Source organism: Mustela nigripes, chromosome 16 (assembly GCF_022355385.1).
Source record: "Mustela nigripes isolate SB6536 chromosome 16, MUSNIG.SB6536, whole genome shotgun sequence".
NCBI lineage: Eukaryota > Metazoa > Chordata > Mammalia > Carnivora > Mustelidae > Mustela > Mustela nigripes.
In genome coordinates this window covers 56,357,828-56,375,067 of record NC_081572.1, presented here as the reverse complement: position 1 = coordinate 56,375,067, position 17,240 = coordinate 56,357,828, and the positions used below count along the sequence as shown (strand labels likewise).

The 17,240-nt window shown below is 50.5% G+C and overlaps 2 protein-coding genes and 1 long non-coding RNA gene across 4 annotated transcripts in view; 2 read left to right on the top strand and 1 right to left on the bottom strand.

The window, feature by feature from the left end:
• The window catches only part of CFAP52 (cilia and flagella associated protein 52), a 36,604-nt gene extending 29,942 nt beyond the window's left edge, over positions 1–6,662 (top strand). Inside the window, exons 11-14 of the mRNA XM_059379408.1 lie at positions 959–1,110; positions 2,351–2,453; positions 5,523–5,634; positions 6,484–6,662. Coding sequence (XP_059235391.1) covers positions 959–1,110; positions 2,351–2,453; positions 5,523–5,634; positions 6,484–6,659 — 543 coding nt within the window. The 3' untranslated portion in view covers positions 6,660–6,662. The remainder of the gene's footprint in view (positions 1–958; positions 1,111–2,350; positions 2,454–5,522; positions 5,635–6,483) is intronic.
• LOC132003709 (uncharacterized) lies at positions 4,203–6,628 on the bottom strand. Its single transcript, XR_009400274.1, has 2 exons — positions 6,540–6,628; positions 4,203–5,299 (listed from the first exon to the last, which is right to left on the bottom strand). It is a non-coding gene; the product is annotated as an uncharacterized LOC132003709 (long non-coding RNA).
• Positions 6,663–8,624: 1,962 nt separating the features above from the next.
• Positions 8,625–17,240, top strand: part of USP43 (ubiquitin specific peptidase 43) — a 51,692-nt gene continuing 43,076 nt past the window's right edge. For both annotated transcript variants that reach the window (XM_059379407.1, XM_059379406.1), the window contains exons 1-2: positions 8,625–9,228; positions 16,432–16,563. In XM_059379407.1, coding sequence (XP_059235390.1) covers positions 8,719–9,228; positions 16,432–16,563 — 642 coding nt within the window. In that variant the 5' untranslated portion in view covers positions 8,625–8,718. The remainder of the gene's footprint in view (positions 9,229–16,431; positions 16,564–17,240) is intronic.

The window sequence follows — 17,240 nt, the reverse complement described above, 5'->3', positions numbered from 1 at the left end:
TGCATATATAGTGGCTTAAACAAGATTAGAGAATTGTTATGGACACAGCTCATCGGGGATAATTTGGTGGTTCCTCCTCTTCCTACTAAGGAAATGGCTTAGAATGGTTTTCTTACTTTGTTTAAGGCCGCTTTCCCCTTTTGGGTACAAATAAGTTAGTCTGTTATCACTTATCCTACTATTCTTGTATTCTTGTATTGTCTTCTGTTTCTCATGCTAGACAATCTCATCTTCTTTTCCACAAGTCTGACATACTCAGTGTAAAAAAGGGGAAGTGTCTGACCACATTATTATGTTTTCTGGTACAGCCATGACAGAACGTTTATCTTTTATACGACATACGATGACTTTCCTTTTATGCCCTTTTATTGCAGTGAAAGCATCCTACTGACTGTTTTGAAATTTCGTGGGTAGGACCCATGACCTATGATACGACTTTCACTTCAGGATAGCAGGCGGGTGTGTGGGGGGGGAGTGGTCGGAAAATATTTGCTGCAGAAAGTGGGTCTTGGCTTTGATGAGGCTGGGAACCTTCGATTGGAAATGATTAAAGCCCAGCAGCTGGTGTGATGCTTAAATACAGCTCTGGGTCCCCAAGAGCCTTCCCGATGGCCTCGGAAGCCCCAGAGCAACGCTCGGCAGAACTGAGCAGACACACTATTCCTCTTGGTTTCGCAGCAGGCATGTGGTACCCTTCTCAGCCTGAAAAGCGCACGTAGGTCTGGGATCGTTGGTAGCATTTTCCTGGCTCCACAGAAGAATTTTCTTGTTCTGCGGCTTAGCGTTCCCACCCTACTCGGCTGAGATGAGAACAGGGAGTTTAAAATAACAAGCACGGCGGAGCTGAAAAAGCTCCTAGATATACATATACATATGTGTGTGTGTGTGTGTGTGTTTTTTGGTAATCCCTTCCAAAGCCCCCAGCTTGTGTTGAGAGCCTCTGCTTGGTGGCTTTCAGGTGAGGGTCTGGCAGATCGGCTGTCAGACCCAGAAGCTGGAGGAGGCCCTGAAGGAGCACAAATCCTCCGTGTCCTGCATCCGGGTGAAGAACAACAACGAGGAATGTGTCACGGCCAGCACGGACGGGACCTGCATCATCTGGGACCTCGTGTAGGTACCCGTCCATGATAGGGAGCGTCCTCTCATGCTGGAAGCTTGTCACAACCCCTGGACAGCGCCTGACTCCCAGCTAACTAGACCAAAGCACGTGAACTTTATTGTTGGTTTCATATAGCAATTTTTTTTTTTTTTTTTTTTTTACTATAAGCACTTTAGCTGTGTGTTTTCATTTGGAATTACACCCTATTCCCCTAACCCTCTCCTTGCCCAGCCCCTCTCTACCGCTCCAAGGGTGACTTGCCTTTGTGCCTAACTGCATTAGAGAGACTCGAATAAGACCAGAGGCAGGAGAAAAGAGATCTACATCTAGAAAACGGATCTAGGTATTGCCAAAGAATACGGAGCATTCTAGATTGCAGAGAAGAGAATGGGAATTAAGGCAAGGGCAGAACACTTTTTATTCAATGCATTAAAAAAAAAAACCCAAACCAAAGAAAATCCTCCCCGGGCTGGTCCTGTGTGTCTCTCACTTTGACCTGCCTATGAAGCACCTAGAGATCTTGCCAATGTGTAGATTTTTACTGAATAGATCCAGAGGGCTGCCTGAGAGCCCGCATTCCAAGCCAGATCCTGAGAGATGCCCCTGGTTCAAAGACTGCACTTGTCGGAGGTCGTAGCCTCCCCTGGAACTCCCTTTTGGGATGACCACACGTGTCCAAGTGGTGTGGGGGGGTGGGGGGGAGGGAGAAGCCATCCGTACCAGTTTTTTAGCGTCCTATCTGCTGCAATGGTTTTTGGACTATGGTGCCCCTGGGAACGATCTGGGCTGCTGATGAAAAGCGCCCGAGTATGGGCCTCATCCCAACCTGCTCTGGAATATCCCTTGGAGGCAAAGCTCGGGAATATCCCTTTTTAAGAAGCTGTCCCCCATACTTCACCACTTGGGTGGGAGGAATCTTTCCTTCAACTCGGTGGCCTCAAGAATTCGGTGGCATGCGAAGGCAGCAGGGTGACTCTGAATTCAGCCTCTCCTATTTCATGCTTCCTGGGACTCCAGAATTCCCCTGGGGTTCTGTGCTCTGTCTTTGGAAAAGGCACCCCCCCCCCCACCCTGGGTCATTGGGCTATCCCACAGGTGCCCTGGGAGGATCCCAAAGTGGAGGGTCAGGGTCGCTAGAAGTCTGTCTGAGTAAGCACACCAATGCAACCCAAACTTGTACCAGATCCCATCTGAGCAGTAAACACATCTTAGAGGGGAAGGGAAGTCACAGCTTCTGGGTCTCATTTTCAGACGTCTCCGGAGGAATCAGATGATCCTGGCGAATACTTTATTCCAGTGTGTTTGTTACCATCCCGAAGAGTTCCAGATCATCACCAGTGGGACCGACAGGAAGGTAAGCACTCCCTAGCAGGAGTCAGGATCCTTCCAGAAGAAGCTGCCATGTGCTGCGGCCGCAGGAGTGGCCTCTGGACTGGAGCCCCACACTGTCAGAGCCCAGTTTTGCTGATAGTAGCTGCTTAGAAGTACTGGTTTTCATGATTAGGGCATTTCTGAGGCCAGAACCCAGTTGCGCAGCCCGGAGGTCCCTTTGATGACTTTCAATCAAGTTCTTATCTTGTGTCCCTCCTACTTTATCAGCATCGTACTAAAATCTCGATAGCTGGAGAGTCCCTGTCCTTGGGTGAAGATTGGTCCCTCGTTGGGTGGGTGGGGGGAACCCTGCCTCTTGGAGCAAAGGAAAGGCTTCAGGAGAGAGGCACAAGGAAGAGCAAGGACGCTAGGGGGTCATCTACCCTCCTGGCCACGTCAGATCAGCCCGGTGTCCGTCTCATTACCTGAGCAACCAATGAATGGATTTGGAGTCCTCTAACCCAGTCTTGGAGATCACTGAAGAAGAGCTTGTGCATTTGTCTTTTCACAAGTCACAGAAAAAGTTGAGTTCAAAGTATAAAAATATTGTAGGAAAAATACTAGAGGGACCTCTCTATGCTCCCCCAACACTAAAGATAGAATCCAGGGATGGGGGGGTGCTCTTAGAGGGCTCAGTTAAACGTCTGCTTTGGCTCAGGTCATGATGTCAGCGTCCTGGGGTCGAGTCCCATATCGGGCTCCCTGCTCCCTCTCTTCCTGCTCCTTCTCCCTGCTCGTGCTTGTGCTCTCTCTCAAATAAATAAATAAAATCTTAAAAAAAAAAAAAAAAGAATCTAGGAATGGGGCTTTTCCCTGCTTAAGCTTCCCAGGTGACTGGGGACTACTGTCCAAAGATACTTTTTGTCATAAAACCCCCAGAAATGCCCCCAGGTGTGGGCCAGGGTTTGCCTGACACAGACAGCCTGTTTGGGGGGGCCCAGAGTTCTGCCTCACTCTAGTGTCTGTAAGGTTGGCCTTGCTAGTTCCTTTGTGTCTTGCCCACCCAACCTGGCTTACGTCTGCCCACCCCCAAGCCCGTTTCACTTCCGGTTCCTCTGGGAACAGGGTTGGGGGCAGTGAGGGCGCAGAAAGGATATTAGGAAGCTCGCCGTGAAGTCACCGTAAGCGCTATTAGAACATGGTATATAAAGCTTCTAGATTTGTGTCCCGTTTCCCTTATGCCAGGGAATGGAATGGTCTTTGAGTTTATGAGACTTGAAACAGTCTCCTGCCCTCATCTGGCAATTGTCACCAGAATATTCAAAGCATGAATCATGAGTCAATGCAACGACCCGAAGGGCTGGCGTTCTTGCTGTCAGGATGCTGGTCAACCTTGCATTGTTACCGTAGGCGGGAGGGGACGGATGGGATGGGCACTTGGAAATGAACCCGTCCATGAACGTCAAGACGACGTCAGATGGTGACACGGATAAAAGGAAGTAGAACAGGTTACACGATCCAGCTTTAGCTAGGATGATTGGCGAAGGTCTCCTCAAGAAGGTGACACTTGAGCTGAGAACTGAGTGGCAGAGGACCTCACCATGCTTAGCTCTCAGGGAAGACCATCGGCAGAGGATACGCCTGAGGGAAAGCCAAGACACCATCAGGCTGCCCCGAAGAGGGTCACTATGACTTTGGCCAAGAGACCAGGCAGTCAGCTACCCGAGAAGCGAGGATTTGGGCATGCATCTTTATTCCCTTACACTTTCCCTATGAAAACAACTCTTTGTGGTTTATTTTTATTTTTATTTTTTTATTTGTCAGAGAGCGTGAGCACAGGCAGACAGAATGGCAGGCAGAGGCAGAGGGAGAAGCGGTCTCCCTGCTGAGCAAGGAGTCCGATGTGGGACTCGATCCCAGGATGCTGGGATCATGACCTGAGCCGAAGGCAGCTGCTTAACCAACTGAGCCATCCAGGCATCCCGAAAACAACTCTTTGTTAAAGTGATCAAGCATCACTGGAAATTAATAAATTAGCTAAAAGAAAAAAAATGTTTTTAAAACAGCATTTCTAGCTCGATTCAGAGGAATATGGATTCCCGACATAATGACCTGAACAGCACATGTCTAACACCATGAGATATGAAATGCCTGCCCAAGCTCACACTCGTGAGTCCTGGTCAAGTGCTTTGCTTGGAAAGAGATCTTCTCCGAGTGCCTGGGTGGCTCAGTTGGTTAAGCGTCTCCCTTCAGCTCAGCTCATGATCTCAGGGTCCTGGGATCGAGCGAGCCCCACGGGTGCTGCTCCCTCTCCCTCTGCCTCCCCATCCCTCTGCTTGTGCTCTCTCTCTGTCAAATAAGTAAATAAAATCTGGGGGGGAAAAAAAGAAAAGAACATTTTTTGAATAGGTTGTTCATTTACACGGTTCAAAGTTCAAGAAGTATAAAAGCAGTATATTGAGAGAAAAATCTCCCTCCCTCTAGCAACCCCCACTCTACCCCCCCCCACCCCCGCCGCTCCCCATCCCTAACCTAGGAGGGGCCATATTATCAATTTGCCTCTAGACCTCACGCTGGCGGGGGGTGGGAGGGGTGGTTTCACTGCTTTAAGGCAGAACAGAACCTTGGAAATAGGGCGCGGTGGGGAAGAGCTCGCAGTCAGCGGTAGGGACCAGATCCGGCAGAACTCTCTGGGCCAGTCACTCCCCCAGCAGCTGGAGGGGGGACACTTCCCTTCCACCAGGCCCTCCCCTGAGAGCTGAACCTGGAACGTGGACGCTGTGGCTGTTTCCTCCTTCGTTTACAGCTTGCCTCAGACTCCCGAGCGCTTCGTCTCACCCAAAGAGCTTTCTGTCACAATCCGGGCTCACTGGCACAGTCTCCTTCTCTCTAAATAGAACGAGAATGTAAAAACCAACGCCAAAAATACGAAAATGCCTTTCTCCACCCCCTGCCTGAGCCTATTTATAATTCCAGCCCATCTCTCCTCCCGGGGTGTATTTTTGCCACTTTCTATATAAAGTAGAACCATCTTCTGCTAGAGTGCGCGCGCTCGCGCGCGGATGCTTCCACCGGGCTGAACCCTGCCCGATGCTGCTTTTCTGAATTCCAGATTGCTTACTGGGAAGTCTTTGATGGGTCGGTCATCAGAGAGTTGGAAGGTTCCTTGTCTGGGTCGGTCAATGGAATGGATATCACCCAGGAAGGAGTGCACTTCGTCACGGGTGAGTCCTGGGGTGGGAAAAGGCAGCCCCCAGCCCTGCTTATTTAAATGGGAACCTAGAACCCCCCAGAAGGTGGGAGGCAACAGGAAGTGAGGACACAAGTGTCAACAGGCCCCCGTGGTGCAGAGTCAGGCCCCAGCATTACAGGCGGGCGTGGCTGGAAAAGAAAGTGGCAGAAGTCACACTTCCGTGGGAGGAAACTTCTGTCCATGAGCCTTGGGGGCACACAGAAAAGCTAAGCCCTACATTGCTTCCCTTTTTTGGTGGTGGCAATCGATGCAGAAATGGGCCTTTAAATGGTCTGGGTTATCTGGCATGCCTTGCACCGTTATTTCCTCCAGAAGTCTTAAAAATCAGAATTTCCAGGAGGTGGGCATCGACCATACAACTCGCCTTCTGGAACATCATTGACCATCATTTCCTGCCAGACCCTGATTCTTCAGGACATTAACGGATAAATGCTCCGAATGAATTAAAGTTTCACAAACACATCTCCTTTCAACATGATAGAAAACTACGCAGGGTGTGACCCCAACCGCACATACAGGTGCTTACATAGACCTGTATACTTGTACCGAAAAGACCAGAAGGAGCGAAACCAAAGGCCCTCTCAGTGGTTATTTCTGGGCGGTGGGCTAAAAGGGGATATCACCTCTTTGTGTTTCTTTCCCCACAATTTACTACAACAGACCTAGGTTTTTATAACCAAGGAAAAGAGTTCCTATGCAGATTTTCTTCCTTTATCTGGGAACGTGGAGGACGTGTTGAAAATTAGCCACTTGCTTGGAATCAGGACTGTTCTTCCCTAACCTGGGGGAGAAATTACATACACCTGCTGGTCTTTTTCAGGTGGAAATGATCATCTGGTCAAAGTGTGGGATTATAATGAGGGTGAAGTGACTCACGTTGGGGTGGGACACAGCGGCAACATCACCGGCATCCGGATAAGTCCAGGAAATCAGTACATCATTAGCGTGAGTGCTGACGGAGCGATTTTGAGATGGAAGTGCCCGTTTTCCTCCTGAGGCCGCAGAGACTTCTGGGACTGCAGCACTGCCTACGGCTCTGTTGAAAGTTGACCTTAGATAACTCTTAACACTGGTTTGGGTTTCCTCACGTCCGTGATTCTGTTCTTGAGTCAAAATATTTTTATCGTGAAATTTCTCCTTTTCTTTGTAGGATGCATTTTTACCTTCTTAGATTGTATATTAAAATGGGAATGTGTTCAAGAATAAGTTGTCCAGACTGTAATTAAAAGGTTTTTTTTTTATTATTATGAATAAATTCCCAGTTGCTGGTTTCCTGTCTTAATCTCTGCTTTACGACAGTAAAACCCTCGGTCTTTCTGCATCATTTGTCCACACACAGCACTGCTGCTGTTCTCTAAAAATAAGGTCTGCTTACCTTCCTAACCAGCCTTTCATCCTTCAAGCTGCAATGGGGCAAGACTTGGTTTGAGTCCAGATCATGGGTAGGATATTAGGATTGCCTTTCTTCCTTCCAACTCTCTGAACCTCAGTTTGGCCTTTTGTGAAGCGAGAATACCGGCTTAAAATGTTATTTTGAGAATTAAGTGAAATAATGAGTTAAAGCGTTGGCAGAACTCCTGATGGAGTAGAGTGAATTTTGGTACCTTCTCAAAGAAACCGTGCATTCTTGGGGATCCCGGGTTAACCATCAAAGGTGAAATTTCACAGATGCTTTTCTGGACGAGGGAAGGCAAGGGGTTGGCCTTTGTATACTGATCATCCAAACATTTTTTTTTTCCCCCAGAGAGGAAAAATCATGGCATTTCAAGAAACACTTCAAGTCTCCAAATCACAGTACACTTTTTTTTGTTGTAGGCCTGTTTTTTAAATTCTTTAACTAATGCTCCCCCCTCCCCCCGCTTTGTTTTGCATCAGGTCATCTACTGGGACCCTATTTGACACATCAAGGCAGATATTTTAATAAATGATCACCTATCAAATAAGTAACATTTCAGGGCGTTGATGTAATAATGCGTCCCGCTGATGTCTTTCTGAGCCAGAAAATGATGAGAAATTCGTCTGCAAGACTTTGCCTGATTAATTATAAACCTGACAGTTACAGGGTCAAGTGAGCAGAGGCCCCCAGGGTCACCCAGGAAACCAAGGGAGGGGCAAGGCCAAGCCAGTTCCGATTGGGCACCAATTCAGCGAGGGGACCGCACAGGAGGCGCGCCTGAGGGCCGGAAAACTTCCTGGTAAGCAAACACCGAGGTTGGAAAGAGCCAGCCTGTGTGCTCGGCCGACTGCAAAGCCGGGTCGAGTTCCGGTTTCTTGGCCTCGGTACTGGCGCGAACCTCCTCGGGCCCGCTAGGACGCTGAAGTCTCGTTTGCAGGTTTTGGGGAAGCGACTCTGACCTGGTCTGCAGTGGAAAGAAGGAAATCACAACCATCCCGGATGATTCTTCCCGGGGCAACGCGCGGCTCCCAGTCCTGGAAGGTCTCCCGGACCGGGACAGACGGGCTGGAGGCAGCGCCACCTGTGCGCGCACACCTGCTCCTGCAAGTGGGAGGACCCCGCGGTCACTCCCCGAGCCGGTCCCAGCTCCCGGTGCGCGCCTCTCGCTGCGCCGGAGGCTGCCCCTTGGGGAGTCTCCCTTTTCCCGTTCTTCATATTCACCTCCACGTAATTCCCAGAAACTCAGGCTATCCGGGGCTGGGCAATCCAGCAGGCGCTTTCCAATGTACCACCCCTCTACCGCTCCGCAGCTTGCAGGCTGGTGGGAGTGGGAGTGAAATTCGGGGCGTCCGTTGGTTAAGAGGTAAGGAAGGGTGGGGACCCAGAGCGGGCGAGTCCCGCGCCTCTGCTCGCTGGCGGCGCCGCGGGGCCGGGCCCGGAGGGGTGGGGGCTGGTGGCGCTGCCCTGGGCGGGCCCTGCGGCCGGATTCCCGCGCGGGGCGGGGCGGCTCCGCCCCTGGCTCCGCCTCCGCCCGGTCCCGGCACACCTGGCCGGCAGGTAGTCCGCACCCGCCGCTTTTCCGGGGCCGTCAGGGTCGGTTAGCCGCGCGTCCGTCTCGCGGCCGGGGGTCTCGGCTCCGAGGGCGCGCGAGCGGGAGCCATGGACCCGGGCGTGGGAGCCGCGGCGGGAGAGGGGCCGCCCGCGCCCCGGCCCCGCCGCCGCCGCTCCCTGCGTCGCCTGTTCAGCCGCTTCCTGCTGGCGCTGGGCAGCCGCTCCCGCCCGGGGGCCTCGCCTCCTCGGCCGCGGCCCCAGCCGGGATCCCGCGAGGGCGACGGGGACGGCGAGGGGGGCTTCGCCTGCGCGCCGGGCCCCGCCCCGGCCGCGCGCGGGAGCTCAGGGGAGGATCGCCTGCCCGGCGCCCAGCCCCAGCCCCCCGCCGGCGACGGCGCGCGGCCCCCGGGCGCGCAGGGCTTGAAGAACCACGGCAACACCTGTTTCATGAACGCCGTGGTGCAGTGTCTCAGCAACACCGACCTGCTGGCCGAGTTCCTGGCGCTGGGGCGCTACCGGGCGGCGCCGGGCCGCGCCGAGGTCACCGAGCAGCTGGCGGCGCTGGTGCGCGCGCTCTGGACGCGCGAGTACACGCCCCAACTTTCCGCCGAGTTCAAGGTAGGCAGCGCTCCCGCCCCCGCCGCGATGGCCAAAGCGCGCGCCACGGCCGGAAAGGGTCTTCTGGGGGCCCTCATCCGAGGGCACCCAGCGCGGCAGCTCGGCTCGCCGCCTTTGTTCCGCGGTGATGTGTTGTGCTATCGCTTGCCGAAGTCTTCTCTGTGGATTTCTCCCAGGTGTTTTGGGGGTGGAGGGAGGAAGGGGGAGTCGATTTGGGTGTATTCAGCATTTTTGCATTCAACAAACATTTGTTGAAGTTGAAGGCCTTTGGGTCCCGGTGGCGATCTAGCGCTGCGGGGCTCTTTCCAGTCTGGAGGGGTGTGGCGTGGCAAGCCTGATTCGAAAGGCCTCTGAGGAAGGAGGGGATGCTGGCGTTGAGAACTGAATGACAAGGACGCCGCCTGGTCAAGGGGCTAGGAGTGACCCAGGTAGAGGGAACAGAGAGCCCCAGAGCCTCAGGCCTGGAGGCACGAAAAGAAAACTAGTGGCCTGGAGCGTCAGATTCTGCAAGGTCTTCGAGGCCGAGGCGGTGGTAAGGAGTTTGGGTTTTATTCTAAACCCAGTGGAAGATGAGATCATGTGGGCCGGGTACTGTGCTGAGTGCCCCGGGGAGAGTCAGTGAGCGTGCTCTGTTGGAGAAAGTGCACCTTAAATCGCCCACCATGCCTTAGTTTGGGGTTGCAATTCACTGGTGGCGGGATCACCGTCTACTTTACCCTACCCTGTAGGGTCCTGTGGCCCTGGAAGTTCTGTATGTCTCACGAACCCCCTCAGGGTTCAGCCGCGTGTCTGGGATCCCAGTTGGATTACAGAATTCCTGATCATTGATGCACATGGCTTGCTTCCTGCTACCAAAACCACAGCTCTGGGCAGAGAGCTGAGGTTCCCCATGGACTAAAGATTGTTCTTGGGGGAGGGGAACCTGTCAGTGTTCATTCCACAGGCATCACCGCTCTTGAGTTTCAGCCTGAAAAAGCAATCTTTGCCATGTGACCCACAGGGTGCCAGCCTCCTGCTCTCCTCTCTGTTCTGCAGGTCAGTGGGTCAATAGGATGTCATTCGCATCTCCCTGTGGCAGCATTCGCCTTCTCAGTAATGAGGCAGTACGGTGTTCCCCTGCTTATGCTTGGGGGATACATCCCAAGACCCCCAGTGGGTGCCTGAAGCCATAGATTAATGCCGTGTTTCTTCCTACACATGCATACTTACGTGCGGTAAAGCTTACTTTGTAAGTCAGGTACTGTAGGAGAGGAACAGCAGTAACTCATCATAAAGGAACAGTTATAACAGCATACCATAATAAAAGGTAGGGGAATGTGGCGTCTCTCTCTGCAAATATCATATGCTGTACTCACCCTTCTGGCAAGGATGCAAGGTGATAAAATGCCAAGGTGATGAGGCCAGGCAAGGCGGGGGAGGTCGGTGTTGCCACACCATTGAGCTTCTGACCTAAGTCGGGAGGGTTGTCTGCTTCCCCACAAGGTTTGCCCGCGAGGACCTGAAACCACAGAAAACTTAGGATGTGGGGGACTGCTGTAGGGTAGAGTGTGGTTAACAGCATGGTCTCTGGAGCTTTGTGACCTCCAGCGAGTTAACAAATCCCACTGTGCTTCAACTGTCCTCCTCTGGGAAATGGGACAGAATGGTACCCACCTTATCAGATCATCGTGAGGATGGGTGAGTTCTCTGCATTTTGTTATTCCTGCCATTCTGCCTTCTCACCTAGAGAGGCATGGGGGAGGGAGGGAGGGAAGTAATGTTTGTATACTTCTCCTGTTCTCCTCCAGGTCCTGCCCCCACGGGAGAGACAGAAGTAGCTTGAAAAAAATCTTCCAAATTAGTAAACACTCTCTCGGGTGACTCACCAGGATTTCCTATCTCACCCCTGCACTTTAATCCCCAGGGCCTGGAGGCTCCCTCAGAGCCCCGGTGAAGTGAAGGCTAGTCTGGTTGTTAATTGTTAACATGGGTGATGTCATCTGAGGTTTCCGGGGACTTTTTGGGTAGCCAGAGCCTGGAGGGAGCCGATGAGGACAGCATCTGGGCTCTCAGTAAACCCCGCTGATTACAGACTAGGTGGGCTCCTCTTGTTTTATAATAAGGAAACATCCCTTCACCCAGCAAACATTTCTGGAGTGTTCCGAAGCTCTCCCAGGAACAAGGAATTCACGAGAAGCCCTGAGTGCAAAACCTCCTGGGGCTGCTTTCTAGGAGTTCCCCATCCAGCGGGAGAGGTGGTGTTAATGCAGTGATCCCATAGGCCGGTGATCAGAGCTGGTGACAAGGGCTGGAGAATCAAAATACAAGGCACTCAGAAGGCAGTTGCAACAGGAGGTGGTGATTGATGGGGGGGGGGGGGGGGGGAGGGCATGTCCCCAGAGAAGTAACCATCAGGAGAGGTCAGGCAAGGTCAGGGGAGCGTGGGGATGTGCCTGCCTTGTCAGTCACTGATTACTGCGATCACCCCGGGGCAGGTGGGGCTGAGGGGCCTTCTGTGGTCTGGGCAGCGTGAATGCAAGATGAAACAAATTAACAGAAGGGGTGCCCGGGGGGCTCAGGCGGTTAAGCACCTGCCTTCAGCTCAAGTCCTAATCCCAGGGTCCTGGCATCCAGCCCGTCATGGGGCTCCCTGATGATCAATGGGGAGTCTGCTTCTCCCTCTCCCACCCCCCCCACCCCCACTTGCTTTCTCCCTCTTTATCAATTAAATAAATAAAATCTTTTAAAAAATTAATTAATTAATGGGAGACTCTTCCCCTGGGTAGAGGGTCTGGAGAATTATTTGGGGACAAGTGTGGAAGGTTCTGTCCAAGAGTTGGGTCTTGAGGAGGGATTGATCGCTTCAGACCAAGGAAGGGGGGAATAGAGAAGTGCCTGGCATGCCGGACTCAGTTACCCCAATCCCAGCCATGCATATGGGATGGCTTTGCAGTGTCCTCTTTCCTGACCTCCCAGACACACAGCCTACGGACAGTAGGACCTCTCTGTTTCAACAGCACATGAATAAACACCTGAAAACAGATCCTGTCCATGGTATTATCTATGACACTTGGCTTCTCTAATGATGTTCATTAAATATGTGCATGGTATAGAAACTTGGCAGGTGCTAAAAACGTCAAAAGTGATTTGGAACTGGACCCTTCAGAGATAGCCTTCATAAACATCGATGTGTATCAGAACATCTACATGTTGGAAATTTCCAGTATTGTATCCTGCTCTTTTCATGTAAATATTATCCTAAGTCTCTCTTCTGGTCATTACACCATTCTGTAAAACTTAATTTTAAATGATTGTGTCATATTTCAATCCATGAACCATTCCCTGCAGAGACATTTGACTGTACAAGTCAGTGTCTAATTGACAATGTCTAATTTTTAATTATCACACTGTACTGGAAATCCTGCTACTTAAATCATTGTCCTCAGCTCTGGCCATTTCTTAAATTTGATCCCTTGATGTGAACTTAGGTGATCAAAGCAAAGATATGACTGTTTTAGTTCTATGTGTTTTTTTTTAATCAGTGTTGCTGAGGTTTAACTTACGTCCAGTGCCGTGCACCCGTTAAAAAAAAAATCGAGCTATCCCTGCCATGCAACATTGTGTAAGTTTAAGGTATACAACAAGTTGATTTGATATGTTTGTTGCAATATGATTGCCATAGTTAGCATTAGATAACAGCTCTATGGTGGGTCACACGGTGGTCATTTTTTCCTGTGCCGGGAACAAAGGCTAATGTTATGTTTCAGCTTACTGAACAAAAAGAAATAGCATCTCACTTTTATTTGTTTCTTTGATTAAGAGTGAGGTACAGGATTTTTATGCTGTTTTACTAGTTGTGAGACTGCGCCTGGGTTTTCCTGTCCATGTTGACTGTCCATTCTGCTGGGTCTCAACGCTCTTTTTACTTGTTTCTGAGTTCCTTAACCCTTATGCTTGCCATAAATATTTTCCGCAAACTCTCTCCTTCGTATCCCAATCCTGGAAGTTGTAGATTTTATTTATGTCATACCTTTTGGTAAAGGTTCTGTGTTATGTATTTCTAGTTTTTCCCATGGCTGTATTAAGGATTTCAGCCATCTGGAGTTTATCTTAGCTTACGTACTTAACCATCACTTTTAGACCTACAGTTTTAGACACACAGTATGCCTCACGTGATATACAAGAGGCATTGCCTTTTACAGGCAAGGATGTCTTCTTCATTGCTCTTATACTTTGAAAGTTCTGGATGAAACAGTAAGACACGAAATAGAAATGGAGTAGAAAAGATTGAAATCAGAAGGGAAGTTGCTAGATGGGTCTAGAAATCCCTATTGTGGCATTACGGCGGTCACTAATGAGGTCAGAAGCAAGATAGAAAATCACAAGTAATCACCATGTAGAACGTATGAAAATCAGATTTCCTTCATGAAAAACCACTGGAAATAGCAAATAACTAGGAATGATTTTGTAAGAGACGTGTTAGAAATTATCAGTGTTGAGAGAAACGCACACGCAGCTAGAGCTATGTCAGGTTGAGGGGGAGAAGGATGAGATACTTCCGTCCATCTCCCCCGAGTGAGGATTTTGCTTTAATACAGCTCTGGTGACATTTTCATAGACTTTGTGTGTCTTCTGTTAGGAATCAATAGGTCAAGTTATTTTGAAAAAGCCCAAACTCTGTACAAATACCTGCCAGAGACCATTCTAATCAGAAAAAAAGCCAAAGGACAAAATTCACTGTTTAAAAAAAAAAAATTGCAGCATACCCAAAAAAAAAAAAAAAAAAAAAATCACTTATGGTCCCATCCTTCTGTGATAACCATTTAATATACTTCCATGTATTTCTGGGCTTTTCTAGCTGTGGATATATATATAGATAGATACCAAACAACCTCAAATAGGTATTTTTGCACTTTAAGAAAAAAATGATAGGCTCATTGATTTTCTTCTCATTATTTCATCATTTTTAAGGCCCGCTGAGTGTGCCGTAAGTCTTCCCCAGGAGACTTCAGTACTTAGCAGTATCTTTGCTCCTAGCTCGCATTTCCTTATGCCAGATCCCCCAAAGCAGAATCACCCTGTCTCTCTAGAAGGACATGTCCAAGTTCCCAGCTTGTCTGTCTTGAAATTCTTACATTCTTTCTGGAAAGGTTGCGTGGCCTCCCTGCCAGGCTACAAGGAAGAGCATAGGTCTGGAAGGGTTAACACGATTTGGGGGAGGGGAATGGGTTTCACGTGGAAGGAAGAAAACATCAAGGTGTAGACCCATAGGATTGGGAAGAACAAGGTTTGGGGCACCCAAGTCGCTGGGTTAGCCGGAGCTCTCCAACCTGGGAGAGGATAGTGAAAGACGGGGTTGGGGCCAGATGGGAGGAGTGTGAATTGTTAGATGGTGAGTCAGGGGAGGTTTGAGCCAAGGTATGAAGTCACCCAGCTTGGAGGTGAGGGTGGGGGATGGGCCTGCTTCCCAAGCCTGGAAGGAGCCATCATCTGGGTCTGCAGCAGTTAGGACTCTGGCGGGAATGGGTTTCTGCTGAGGGGTCACCGAGACTGCTTGGCACTGACCTACAGGGGCTGGAGAGAGACTCTGAGAGAGGACACTAATGTTAAGAGGGAGAGCTGGTTTTTGGAAATTTTGGCTTGGAGGTGGCTGCTCCCTGCCCAGACAATGCTGGTACTGAGGATGGACAGTGGGATGGTAATGCCCCAGTTACATTGGAATTTCAATTAAACAACGGGTCCCATTTTAGTGTGAATATATCCCAAATAACTGCATGGGCTATACTTCTATTAAACACAATCATTTGCTTATCAGAAATTCACACTTAACTGAGCCCCTTGTAATTTTATTTGCGAAATCTGGCAGCCCTCCTTGGAGGGTCAAGGGACAAAGAAATCTGGAGAAGGAATCCAAACTAGATCCTCCACTGAACCCTGAGCTAGGAAGACCGAGAAGAAAGACTCCCAACTGGTATTTCAGCTAATTCCATCTTGAATTTTGCTCTGTCATATCCTAAAGTTTCCTTTAAATCCCAGTGGAAGGATTAAAGAAGGGGAAAGGAAAAAGACCAAGCTGTCTGATTTGGTTGGCATTGGCGAGGATCATCTGGGCCCAGAGCTTAGACAGCTCGCTAGGGAGCCAAGGACAGCCTTGCATGGGGCGGGGCTTGATGGCAGGCGGGGTCTAAGGGGGCGGGGCAAACAACCCCCGTGGCCTGTGTGCACCTGCTTGTGCACGCGCGCACAGGCAAGGGGATTTGCTTACTCTCAGATGCTCCTGCTTGCACATGCATTTGAAAAAAAATTTTTTTTCCCTGGAAAGATGCTTGAGAAAAATGCTAAGAGTACCCCCCCCCCCCCCCCCCGCCCCCCGCCCCCCGCCCCGGGACCGGTTCCCAGAGCTGGGGAGCTGGGTGGAGGGAAGACTTTTCATGATGGTCTTTTTTTATGTCTTGAATTCTTTAAGTATGTCCATATGTTACCCTTTAAAATAAACCTTAAAAAAAAAAAAAAAAAAAACCCGGAATATGCCTTCGCGTAGAAAACGACAAAGTTGCGGCACAGTTTGACAGGAGGGCTGGAGGGAATGAAAGCCCCGCGGCTATCTATCGTGTGCCTTGTTTCCGCTGTTGTAACCCCGTCCCTACAATAGTATCTGGCACGTGGTGGGCACCGGGTAAATATGGACTGAACGGGTGAAGGGCTGGCTCAGCCCTCGTGGGATCTAACCACAGAAGTGTGATTCCACACCCACTAGAAAGAGGGGGTGTTTAGGGCACCCGCCCCGCGGTCTTTCCCAACAGAGAGCCGAAGCCGCGGGAGTGAATGAGTCACCGAGGGAGAGAGTAGGGCCAGATGCTTCCACCTGCGGGAGCTAAGAACCAGGGGATAGGGATAGACTGATGGAGGTGGCCAAGGGGAGCAGGCATCCTCGCCATGAAGGGACAAGAGTGTCCAGATCGTCAACCAAGACAACCCTGTGGGTTTCCGAAGGACAGGACGTGTTATCAGCAGGTGCCTTCTCTGTGGACCGCCTGGAGAGCATTTGCAGACACTGCCCTCCAAGGGCAGGCTTTGGCCCATTGTTCTCATTCCATGCTGTTTCCACATTGTCAGCCCCGCTCAGGGCTGAGTGGTGACCCCTGGTAGACTTGGTGCTTCCAGGTGCAAACTTGGCTGTTCCCAGGGCCACACTGACCCTTTGACTCTCTACTTTCCTCTCAGAACGCCGTGTCCAAGTACGGCTCTCAGTTCCAAGACAATGGCCAGCACGACGCCCTGGAGTTCCTGCTCTGGTTGCTGGATCGGGTGCACGAGGACTTGGAGGGCTCGTCCCGGGGGCCGGGGGCCGAGAAGGTGGGTCACTCTTGGAACACTGCGTTGTGTTTCGAGGCTCCCGTGTATCCTGCCTCCTGTGTCCACAAAGCTGTTCCGTGCTCCTTTCTCTTAGCTCTGTAGGCTATAGGCGTGACATTTCCTCCCACCGCAGGATTTCTGGTCCTCTGTCCTCCAGGGATCTGTCTAGTGAATAGGGTTTTCCTTTCATTTTAAAGTTTGAAAATCTCCTTTGTGTCTATATTCCAGCATTAAGATGGCCATCTGAGGCCGTGAGCATTTCATTCTTTTTAACCATTATTTTCTTATTCTTCTGCTTGTTTTAAGATTTATTTTTAGAGAGCAGAGAGCTTATGCAGAAGGGGCAGAGGGAGGGGGGAGAGAGACTGTCAAGCTGACTCCATGCTCAGCACAGAGCCTGACGTGGGGCTCGATCTCACAACCCAGAGATCACAACTGGAGCTGAAGCCCAGAATTGTTCACTTAACCAGTCATGACACCCAGGCGCCCTAGCCATGAGTATTTCAGATAGTTCCATTTTACCTCTTCCAGTCTTTTTTTTTTTCTCTCCAAACACAGGATGGTTGATTACATGTGTGTACTTAGCATTCCCAGATTTTGATGAAACCCCGAATCTCTGGGAGTAAGAAAGCACTACATCATTTGTAAGACCACAGTTAATTGATATCAGCTGTGTT